Consider the following 12,672-nt stretch of genomic DNA (forward strand, 5'->3'; position numbering starts at 1 on the left):
TGGCATGAACTGTAAGATTAATATCCAGCAGACAAAACAGTAAAGAGATCAAAGAAATTGCTACCCCATTACTTGTTTCAATAAGTTATACACAGCATTGCCACCAAGAGAAAAAGGCTGCTGTAAAAGAAAACTAAACAAAATTTTCACGGATTTGAAAATAAGCATGGATCAGAATTTGGTGTTCAGAGAACAGTACAGATGCGTCAAACAGCCTTTGGTTCTAAGCTCTTTCTTTTTAGAAAAGAAATATTTATCATTGGTCTTCAAGAGGAGCTTAACTGAGTTGCCTTGAATTATTTAAAAACCCCAAAATACCTTCTGTTGCTTTTATGAAAGCTTGATTTACAAGTTGAAAAATCAAACCGACAGTTTGGTCTTTTGTACAAATATCCAACCTCTTGAAAAGCTCTAGGCATTATAAATATATCTTTTAGGAATATATAGCTCCAACAGTGCTAAAAATAGCCTTTGGGAGAAAGAAAAAAAAAAAGAAAAACCAAAAAAAAAAAAAAAACCTCTTTCAAGTCATTGTTTTATACATAACAGCAGGAAACCAGACAGAACATCTAAGCCAAAGTGATTAACACACCAAGTAATAAACATGAACGTTAAACATGAAATCTTACTCAAACATAATTTTTGACATTAGCGTAGAGGCTATGATTTACTCCCTCGTCTGTGACTACAGATGGTCCCAGGACAAACGTATGGCAATTAGAAAATAACTCCAGGACCACAGGCTGAATTCATCCATTCAGAACGGGCCTTGAGAATAGACATTACTTCCAGTACCCTGGGAGTTTCCCCAGAATCCAGGCTCCCCTCACTGGCCATGGGGAGGGCCAACTCCAAACCATTGCTCAGTGTAACTGAGTTAGGTAAGACTGGTAATGTCAAGAACTTTGGATACCAGAGATCGAATGTGGAGTTTTGGAAGAGTAATCCTGGAGATCCCAGCTATACTAAGGGTTTTTAAATATAGTCAGCATTCTCAATAAAATCATATCCCATCTCTCCAAATAGCAGGACGTAGAAAACAAAAACATTCTGTATTCTGAGCCTCTCGGGTGTAAGAGTTATGCCAATGACTCTTGAAATAATAATACCTTTCTATGAATATTCTTATCTAAGTGTGCATTAGACCCCCCAATAAATCTTAGGGTCTGAAGATGCCCTGCTTTTTACTAATTCAATATGGAATCACCAATTGACCCCATAATAAGTGAGACACTAAATTCATGGTATTGTGGGCAGAAAGCTTATTTTAGAAATTTCCTAAAAACTGAAGGAAAAGGTTAACATAATTTTTAACCTTGATTTTTCTAACATGAGCAAATTATCAAAGGCAAATTCCTACTGATATTGGGATGATTCTTAATAACACAAGGGGAGAGAAAAAGAAAAACTAAGGAAATGTTCATTAGGGCCAAAAGTAATTTTCTCATCATTTTTCTTCATTCTTCATGGGCGAGGACTTCAATCAGCACTGCTGTCTAATTATGTTTGGCACCAAATGCAATTCATATTTGCATGTATTTATCCTAACAAATAATACAAGCAAAACAGAAAAAATGCCAGTTATTCTAAGATTTAGTTAATCTAATATTTCAAACTAGTATCCTTGAAATGCCAACAGACATTTCAGTATAGATGTTCCTTGGATACTTCTACTAAATCTACCAACAAATTGCAAAGGGTCACCTGTAAAATGGATATATTTATGTAGTCAAGATAAATAAATGCTTTGCAAATCAGTAACCAAAGGGAAAATGTATTGAAGACGTACTTCATTTCTTACCTTATTTTGATCTGTCCAGTAAAAGTAAAATCCCTGAGGGTCAGTCCTCAAAATAATTGGAGTAACAATAGTAGAGTCCTAAAAACATAAGAAAAAAACATATATATTAACATCGATCACTGTGGAAGTCCTACCCAGGAGTTACCAAAAAAGTAATAACTGATATTTGTCCAAAGTTATCAATTACTTCAAAATTCTTTAAAAAATAGACATGGCATTTTTAACTTCATAGGACTATTGATTTGTACACAACTTGTAAAAGAAAAAGACCAATGATGTAGTGATCAATTAAGATAAGTTTTTAAAGGCATTGACATGTCTCCTATTAAAATGCTATATTTAGTTTTCCAAATGGTTTTAACACTTACTATCATTACCTATTTCAGATGATTAACGTTAATTAGAATCCCTGCTTGAGGATAATATTTTAAATTACATTTGCTCCATAAAATGGTTTTTAATTGTACCAAAAAGAATAAGCATAACATCTGGGCATTGCTGTTTCCAAGGTAACGGTAAATAAGGCCATCTTCTCCATCTTTGGAAAAATATACACAAAACTGTTGGAAATTGAGATTTCACATGGCAAAAATGAAACATCCTTTAAAAAGGGTCTTCTCAATTTAATGCATGCATATTATAAAGTAAAAAAAATGCATGCCTGTGATTATAATACCAAACATTTCTAAAATATGTATTCTTTCTCGTTTGGCAATTTTTAGAGAGATAAGCCATCTGTACAAGAAAATACATGTCACCTGATATGAATTCTTATACTGAAATACCCAGGCCTTTGCAGAAATTGCACTGTTTTAAGTCATAAATTAGCCAAGCAAGGTGATGCACACCTGTAATCCAGTACTTGGGAGGCTGAGACAGGAGGATCTCAGGTTCACAGCCACCTCAGCAGCTTAGCAAGACCCCCCACAACTTAGCAAGACCCTGTTTCAAAATAAAAATAAAATAGGGTTAAGGGTGTAGCTTGGAGATGGAACACCCCTGGGTTCAAGCCCCAGTACCACAAAAAGAGAGCGGCATAAATTGCCAGTTTTTTTTGCAATATTTGTAAACATCTCATAACTATAGTGCATCATATCTTCTATGTAATCAAAAGAACTTGTAATGAAAGCTAGAACTTGCAGAGGTAAGTTTGGGATCTGGCTTTAGTTTAGTTTCTTCCTGATGATGTCACTAAAAAGATAGTTGTGAAAACTAATAGAATTTAGATAAAGCACTGGGCAAATACAGGACACGTGAAGATATATATTAATACTATAGTAGGCCATATTTAAAAATAAATGTATCGAAACATTAAATGAGCCGGGCATGATGGCACATGTTTGTAATCCCAGCATCCGGGAGGCTGAGACCGGAGGATCGCGGTTCGCAGACAGCCTCAGCTACTTAGTGAGGCCCTCTGCAACTCAGTGAGACCCTGTTTCAAAATAAAGAATAAAAAATAGGGCAGGGGGTGTAGCTTGGAGGTAGAATGCCCCTGGGTTCCATTTCCAGACCCACAAAAATAAATAAATATATATATATATATATATATATATGCAATTTGTTGAAAGAATCAACAAATTGCAAAGGGTCATCTGTAAATGGATATATTTATGTAGTTAAGATAAATAAATGCTTTGTAAATCAGTAACCAAAGGGAAAATGTATTGAAGACATGTAATGAATGTTTATCTCCTATGCTTTTTTACTGTGACAAGTCATATATAAAATGGATCATTTTTAAATGTCCAGCTCAAAAGCATTAAGTGCATTTGCACTATTGTGCTATCATCTATCTCCAGAACATTTTCATCTTCCCAAACAGAAATTCCACAGCCACTGCACACTCACGCCTCATTCTCATGATGTCTCTGAGTTTGACACCTTTCTGTAACTCCTGTAGATGGAAGCACACAAGCTTGTTCTTTTGTGTCTGGCTTATTTCATTTAGCAGAATGCCCTCAAAGTTCAAGGATGTGTCAATCATCCTCTTTTTTTAAGGCAAGATAATGGTCCATTTTATATACTGTGCTTTGTCCATTCTGCCAGTGGACATTTGGGTTATTCCCACCTTTTGGCAATTGTGGATTGCTGCAAAGAACATAGATGTGCAAATACCTCTTTGAAATTCTGCTTTCAATCATTCTCAGTATATACCCCAAAGTGGAACTGCTGGCTCGTATGGTACTTTCGTGTTTAATTTTTTGAGGAACTGCCATCGTGTTTTATCCTGATGTTTTTAATACAATCTTGACGTAAAGTTTGCAAAATATCTTCCACAAAACATTAAATCCAGAATAATGAGTAACATTTTAGAAAGAAAACATTCACTGGGATCAAAGAATTGTGCTAGCCAGGTGTGGTGGCAGATGCTTATAATCCTAGCATTTGGGAGACTGAGACAAGAGGATCTTGGTTTGCGGACAGCCTCAGCTACTAGGTGAGGACCTTTGCAACTCAGTAAGATGATGTTTCAAAATAAAGAATTTTAAAAAATGGTCTGAGAGTATAGCTCAGAGGAAGAATGTCTCTGTGTTCCATCCCCAGTACTGGAAAAAAAAAAAAAAAAGAATTGTGCTGTTGCATGGAACTTCACCTAGGATTTTAACTTTTCAAAATGACAAAAAAAAAAAAAAATACATTTGGGAACAAATTTGATATCTCAATGAAAAAATTGTTTAAAACTTCTTTTAGGTTCTTCTATGAGAGTACATACATACTCATTTGAGGTAATATTTCCAATAAATCACAGCAATACTTTCGTCCACTTTCATCACCGATTCTTCCAGAGGTGGCCAAGACAGAAGCTCACACACAGGACAGATTCATTTCCAGATGAACTGAATTATCCAGTAGGTAAAACTTATCATTTTCAGGTCAATTCCTTTTCTTATCAGTGCTTCTGACAAAATTCTAATCACAATCTTGGTGGCTATTCAGTTTAAGGATTCCTGACACTCAAATATTTAAGTAAGCAGAGCACAACTGCTCCATTTTAGATTTTGGAACACCGTACCAGGCTCGCTTGTGTCAGATAGCTACTATTTCGAGCTTCTTCCTTCCCCTCCCTCGAAATTGAAGATCCTTTGTTTAATATTTTCCTGGCCCCACTCTTCCAGCCACAGTTTCTCTGTTAAGTGATCATTCATCTAGGCTCCCTGCCTGTTTCCTCCATAATTACCTTGAACATTCCAGGATCAGCAGGAACTTGGCATCCTGACCATGCGAGGCAGGACTTGACCCAGAAATACACCAATCTCCATTTTCAATTCCACCTGCTTTTTCCTGCTTCTGAGGCGTGCAGCACCACAACATTTTGTTAAAACATTGCTGGGCCCTTTCCACTGGTATCTTATTTGCTAGCGATGGGGTGGGGTCTGAGAATCTGCGCTTATTATGAGCTCATTAGATGCTGGTGGTTCAGAAACCACACTTGAGAACCACCGATTCAGGCCTCCAAGGGTGAGAAATACAATAATGTAAGGTTCCGGAAAACCAAAGACCTTAAAATGTTGGCAAACCTGCATTTTGTAAATACATTACCTCTAAGAATGAACTTTAATTTACTTATTTAAAATCCCAAGGCATTTTCCTCAAAAAGCATCTGCCTCTAAAAAGAGAAAGAAGTCGGGCATGGTGGCACACACTTGTAACCCCTGTTTTTGGGGAGGCTGAGACAGGAGGGTCGCGGTTCGTAGAGAGCTTCAGCTACTTAGTGAGGCCCTTTGCAACTCAGTGAGAGCCTGTTTCGAAATTAAAAAATGAAAAAAAAATAGGGGCTGGAGGTGCAGCTTGAAGGTAGAATAGTACTGCAAAGAGAGAGAGAAGGAGGAGAAAGTAGAGGAGGAGGAGGAGGAGGAGGAGGAGGAGGAGGAGGGGAGGAAGAAGAAGAGGAAGAGGAGGAGGAGGGGGAGGAGAAAGAGGAAGAGGAGGAGAAGGAGGGGAAGGGGAAGGAGAAGGAGAAGGAGAAGAAAAGAAGGAGGAGGAGAAGGGGGGATAGAGAGAGAATGAACACTCTTGCCTTAAGGTGTACAATAAATTCACATTTACCCTTCTTTATTTGAAAGCAACAATTTTACTCCCGTCCCTATCTCATCGATGGTGAAGACTCATATACAGATAAGAAGCTGCTGGTTTGAATCTCCAAAAAGTCTTGAGACCTAGTAAAGGACAGTCAAGGAACAAATAGAAAGGACTCCCACAAAACATTAACATCCAGAGTAATGAGTAACATTTGAGCAAGAAAACATTCGTTGGGATCAAATTACTATTACCAAGTCCTGTACCTCTTGTTTAAGGAGGTTTTTCTTCTTCTTCTTTTTAGTACAAGGGATTAGACCCATGAGCATTGTACCTCCCAAGTACATTCTAAGCCCTTCTTAGATTTTTTTTTAAACAGTCACACCGAATAAATTGCTAAGGGTCTAACTAAATCACTGAGATGGCCTCGAACCCGTGATCCTCCTGCCAGCCTCCCAAGTACTGAGATTACAAGTGTGTGCCACCACAGCTAGCCTACATTTTTAACTTTCTGTGCACAGTGCTAGTAAGGGAATTCAGGGCCTTACACATTGTTAGGCAAATGTTCTATCACAGAACTAGTTTTTTGTTTTGTTTGCAGTACTGGGGATCAAACCCATGGCCTCATGCTTGCCAAGAGTTCTACCACTAAGCTGCATCCCCAGCTCCTGTAACTTTTTATATATGATAATAATTTGCTTATCAATGCGCTGATATAAATCAATAATAATTTTTTTTTTTTTTGGTGGTGGTACTGGGGTTCCTGGAAGCCCTTCTACCTCCGGGCTACACTCTCAGACCTATTTTATATTTTTATTTGGAAACAGGGTCTCTTAAGCCAGCACGGCTGGCTTCGATCCTCCTGTCTCTGCCTCCCAAGCGTGGGGATTACAGGTGTGAGCCACCACACCTGGCTCAATAATAATTCTTAAAGAATGTTTTTTTGTGTGGGTCTGGGGATCTGGGGCATTTGACCTGCAAGTTACACCCCTGCCCAATTTTTTAATCTGTGTGTGTGTGGGGGGGGGGGTACTGGGGTTCCTGGAAGCCCTTCTACCTCCAGGCTACACTCCCAGACCTATTTTTTATATTTTTATTTGGAAACAGGGTCTCTTAAGCCAGGGTGGCTGGCTTCGAACCTGCGCGATCCTCCTGTCTCCGCCTCCCAAGCGCGGGGATTACAAGCATGCGCCACCACGCCCGGTGTTTTATTCTTTATTTTGAAACAGGGCCTCACTAATTAACTGAGGCTGTTCACAAACCACAATCCTCTGGTCTCAGCCTCCCAAATGCTAGGATTACAAGCGTGCGCCACCACGCCCGGCTTAAAGAAATTTTTTTAAAAGACAAAGGCACTAGTAGCCCAAACTCACTTCTAATACCAGAATGCTTTTTTCTAAAGTTCCCTGGCAGAATAATCCTGGATTCATTCTCAACATTTGCTCAAAGCCAGTCACTGTGGTATAAGCTTCTCATGGATTTTCTGCTCTGATGCAGCCATTGGTCATATAACAGCATTTTGGGTGAAAATGGACCCCGTGTATGACGGAGATCCCAAAAGATTATAACAAAGCTGAAAAAGTCTTATTGCCTGATATTTTTACTGAACCTTTTTCTATATTTAGTTTAGATACACAAATATTGGCCATTGTGTTATAGTTTCCTATGGTATTTAATACAGTAACCTGCTGTACAGGTTTTCAGACTTTTGCTCTACAAAAGGCTATATAACCATTGTTTCCTCTCATATGTGGAAGTTAGAAAGGAACAGGGATACCAGGGAGACTCCAGAAAAGGAGGAGAGAGCCCAATGGAGCGATGGAGGATGTCTACGGAGGGAGAAGTAGGGACAGGAAGACTTAAAGAAAACACTGAAAATGACGCTATGTGCCTGGCGTGGTGGCGCACACTTGTAATCCCAGTACTTCGGATGCTGAACAGGAGGATGGCCAGCCTCAGCTACTTAGTAGGCCCTCCACAACTTAGTGAGACCCTGCTTCAAAATAAAGAATAAAAATTAGGGCTGGGCATATAGCTCAAAGGTAGAATGTCCATGGGTTCAATACCCAGTACTGCAAAATAAAAAAATGCTATTTACATATATGAAATTATCAATGCTTATCTTAATATCATGTACAGGGAAGGGGAGGAAGTGGGGTGGGATGGGGGAAAGCTCACCGTGCACTAGGTCATGTATGTCCCTGTCACACGAACCTCATTATGATGACATGTGATTACAATGCACCAGTAAAAGGACATTTAAAAATAGAAAAAAAAAAGGTTATAGCATAAAACCTAGGTGTGTAATAGGCTATATCATCTAGGTTTGTGTAAATATACCCTATGATGTACTCAGAACAACAAAATTGTCTAAAGAAGCATTTCACAGAGATACTATATCCTTATCATTCAATAACACATGTCTGTGCATAAGGTACATTAAAAGGCAGTCCCTATGATATTAGCCTCATTGCTCAGATAAATAGACCAGGGCTTGGACTAAATAAATTGCTGAAGGAAACCCAGTTAAGCTAATAAGAGAAGTATGAGAAAATGAACCTTCAAAATATACACACTAGCCCACAGCTTCTCCATATTTTTCATCACTGGCACACTAAGGAGCTGTTTTTGACATTTATTTGTTTAGTCATTACCCATGACATTTTCATGTGACAGATATTCTGAATATCTGTTTATATGTTTATATGCTATATAAACATATATGCTATATAGCATAACTTTTAATATATATAGCATAATATATATAATATATTATATATTATATATTATATGATATATAATACATATTATATAATATATAGTATATATAGCATATATATAACATAACTTTATATATAGCATAACTATTTTAAAATATAGCATATATATATGTATATGTATATATGCTATATTTTTAAAAAGTAAGCTATGGCCAGTGTAGTGATGCATACCTATAACCCCAATGCTTGGGAGGCTGAGACAGGAGGATCGCAGGTTCAAGGTTAGCCTCAGTAACTTAGCAAGACCCTCAACAATTTTTCAAAACCCTGTTTCAAAATAAAAATGAAAAATAAATAAATAAATAAATAAATAAATAGGGCTAAGAGTGTAGGTCAGAGGTAGAATGCCTCCCCGAGTTTAACTTCTAGTACCAAAAAAGTGATTTATTTGTTTATTTATTTATTTATTTTTATTTTTGTCTTCCAAGAACCATTTGCCATTTCCTGGAGGTGCTACAGGCCTTGTTGAGAGTGCGGGCTCTGAAGCCACACTGTGGAAATGCCACTGTGGCTCCTCTGTGGTCACCGAGCACCCGACATGTGGCTACTATGAGTAAGATGTGTAGCAAGAGCTGGGTGTGTTGGCTCACACTTGTAATCCCAGCACTTGGGAGTCTGAGACAGGAGGATGGCGGTTCGAGGCCAGCCTCATATACTTAGTGAGGCCCTTTGCAACTCAGTGAGACCCTCTTTCAAGAGAATTAAAAAATAAGGCTGGGAGTGTAGCTCGGTGGTAAAATGCCCCTGGGTTCCATTCCCAGTACCAGAAAATAAAAATGTGCAGGAAGATATACAGAAAGAAAAATATATATGTACATATGTATGTATGTATGTATGAATGAAATATATAGATGTGTTTTATATGTATGTGTATACATATAAAACATGTATATATTATACTTTATATAATATATATACATATGATATATACATTATATATAATATTATACGTATATAAAACACTCTATTTAACACTGGCAAAACAGAATGTTATTAAAACATATTAACTCCACCTGGGTTTTTTTTTTACTTGTTTTAATATGGCTACTAGAAAACTTTATAGTTCCTCTGTGACTCACATTACATTTTTATTACACAAAACAGCTCTAAATCTTGATGGGGATGCCTCTTAACTGAGAAATCCTTCCTATAAAGCATACTTGATGCTCATCAAACAATTCCAGTTGAGTTTAGATTTTTTTTTATGTATGTAGCTACTGTCTCATTTTTAACATTTAATTACAAAATAAATCCAGTTTTTTCTCTAAGTGTAATAATCCAGACATCCAGCACTGCCCTGTTGCTATATTTGCTAGGATAGGCATGCTATGAATGGCCATCTGCTCCCCCGTCCCACCAATAAGTCATATATTGGACTGTCAGAATCTCTTAATGTGACCTTATTTGGGCCTTTAAAGAGATGGTTAAGTTAAAAGGAGGAAGGGCACAAGGGCGGGCACAATCTAATCAAAGAGGAGGAAAACTGGACACAGACATGCATGGAAAGAAGAGAGAAGTTAGACACCTACAAACCAAGAGGACAGGCCTGGAACCCATCCTTCTTTCCTGGCCCACAGAGGAAAGGGATCCTCCTGACACTTTGATCTTGGACTTTTCTGCCTTCAGAACTAGGAGAAAATAAAGCCCCGCTTTGTGAGCCTCGCAGGCTGTGGTACGTCCTTATGGCAAACAAAGCAAAGCCCTCAAGCTCAAGGGTAACATCAAGGACCAGTCCACAGACCCACAGCGCATTCCTAGCACCGCTGTCAGAGGTCTGTTGGCCAAGGTTGACCACAATTGTGACTTCACAGTGATTCTCAGCTTCTTACCCTATTACAAGAAAAATAGACATAAATATACACATGCACTTCTGAACCAATCAATATTGTAGATTTAATGAAGAAAGTAAAAAGCAATAGTCCACAGGGATTGCCCAAGATTTACATCAGGAAGCAGTCAAGGGGAATGTGGCAGTGTATCCACTGGAGGGAGAATGTGATGTAAAGAATTCTAGTGGTAACAGAAAACCAAATGCGATGCCTGCCAAACATAAACAACAATGCAGCCCTGACTATGAAATCAAACCACACTGACGGCAGTCTTGGACGTGATGCCAGAAAGCTGGATTAGAAGCCCGGAAGTGAAACTTCCATGTGCATCAACCCTGAGCAGCATCTTTCTCCAGGAGGTGTCCCAGTCTGAAATTCCCCAAGAAGAAGGAAAGCAGGAGAGGCAATTAAGTCCAGAGTAGAAGATACAAAACAGTACAAAGAAGCACAGTTAAGATACTTCCCTTTACTGACAAGGATAAAAAAATATTCCCTTTTAACAGACTACTGGGAAAAGTTGGAAGTACGTTTCTTCTAATACCATGTGAAGAACATCTGATACAGAACTAAGGAACAGAGTTAAATACCGGATCCTTGGTCAATGAAGATGCTTCTGCCTCAAGTGGGGCATCAGATGAGAAAACGAATCACTCCAGTAAGATGGGTTTTGTTGGGTGTAAAATTGCATTTTAACCTGATGGTGGTGGTGGTCATGGTGTGTGTGTGTGTGTGTGTGTGTGTGTGTGTGTGTGTGTGTGTGTGTGTAGTGCTGGGAATTGAACCCAGGGCATTCTACCCCTGAGCTACACTCTCAGCCCTTTTTAGTTGCTATTTTAAAAAAGCATCTCAAAAAGTCACCATGTGCTTCCCTCCAACCCATGATGCCCCTGTCTCTGTATCCCAAGGACTGGAATCACAGGTGTGTACCACCACAGTTTCACTGTGGTCTTAATTTGCATTATTTTGATGACCAATGATGTTGATTATCTTTTTTACTGGCTGTGTTTCTTTGTTTATATATAAGAAGTAAGGTATGAGATATCTAAAATTAGTTAAGAATATCATTTCAATCGTCGGTTCTCAACTAGGGGCAATGTTTTGTTTCTCTGGGACATTTGGCAAAGTCTAGAGATGACTGTGAGTTTTGCTACTGAGATCTAGTAGGTAAAGGCCAGGGAAGATGTTTATCATCTTGTAATACACAGGTCTGAACTACACAACAAACCATCCTCTGGCCCCAAATGTCAGTAATGCTGAAATTGGAAAACATTGTGTTTACTGGCTTTCTGCTGACTCTAAGTCCAAAAACTCCCCAGACCTAAAGCCCTATGTAGGCAGCCCTGGCCACCCATATAGCAATATATGAGCCACATCCCAACTTGCTCTTTCTGCCTCTGGTTTTCAAAGTCCCATGTCCCTTGCCTGCTTGGAATATCCTATATATTGTTCCCACAAGTTCACTCTACTTGTGTTGACCTCAGTCCTACTTTTACTTTATTTCAAAGAAATAAAGATAGCCAATAAATATATAAAAAATGTTCAATATCATTAGCAATCAGGGAGATGCAAATAAAAAAATACACTGAGATTACATCTACATCCAATTAGAATGACAATTATAAATAAGTCAAAAAACAATAAATGCTGGTGAGGATGTAAGAAAATAGATCTTATTACACTGCTGGTAGGGTTGCAAATTAGGGCAGACACTACTGAGATCAGTGGAGAGATTCCTCAGAAAACTGGGAATGGATTCACCATGTGATCCAGCTATACCACTCCTGGGTATCTTTCCCAAGGGACTGAAATCAGAACATTATAGTAACATATGCATATTTATGTTCAAAGCAGAAAAATTTATACTAGACAAATTAAGAAACCCACCTCGGTGTCCATCAACAGATGGATGGATTACAAAATTGTGGCATATACACACAATGAAATTCTACTCTGCAATAAAGAAGAACAAAATTATGTCATTTGCAGGAAAATAGATGGACCTGGAGACCACTATGTTAAGTGAGATTAGCCCATCCCAGAAAGTGAAGGGTCATATGTTTATTCTCATATGCAGAAGCTAGGGAGTAATCAGGATACCAGAGGGGCTTCAGAGAATGGAGAGGAAACTCCAGTGGAGCGAGGGAGGTGGTCTGGGTGTAGGAAGGGTAGAGAAGGATAATTAAAAAAGGAAACATTTCCATTGACACTTCGTACCTATGGGAGAATACCAATGCAATCTCAA

At 38.4% G+C, this 12,672-nt stretch overlaps 1 protein-coding gene across 2 annotated transcripts in view; it reads right to left on the reverse strand.

Moving 5' to 3' along the window:
• PLCB1 (phospholipase C beta 1) overlaps positions 1-12,672 on the reverse strand; it is a gene marked incomplete at both ends in the record, with an annotated part of 756,028 nt that overhangs the window by 727,855 nt on the left and 15,501 nt on the right. For both annotated transcript variants that reach the window (XM_080716836.1, XM_080716837.1), the window contains one exon: positions 1,802-1,879. In XM_080716836.1, the coding sequence (XP_080572962.1) occupies positions 1,802-1,879 (78 nt within the window). The remainder of the gene's footprint in view (positions 1-1,801; positions 1,880-12,672) is intronic.

This window comes from Muscardinus avellanarius (assembly GCF_963383645.1).
Source record: "Muscardinus avellanarius genome assembly, chromosome: 19".
Taxonomy (NCBI): Eukaryota; Metazoa; Chordata; class Mammalia; order Rodentia; family Gliridae; genus Muscardinus; species Muscardinus avellanarius.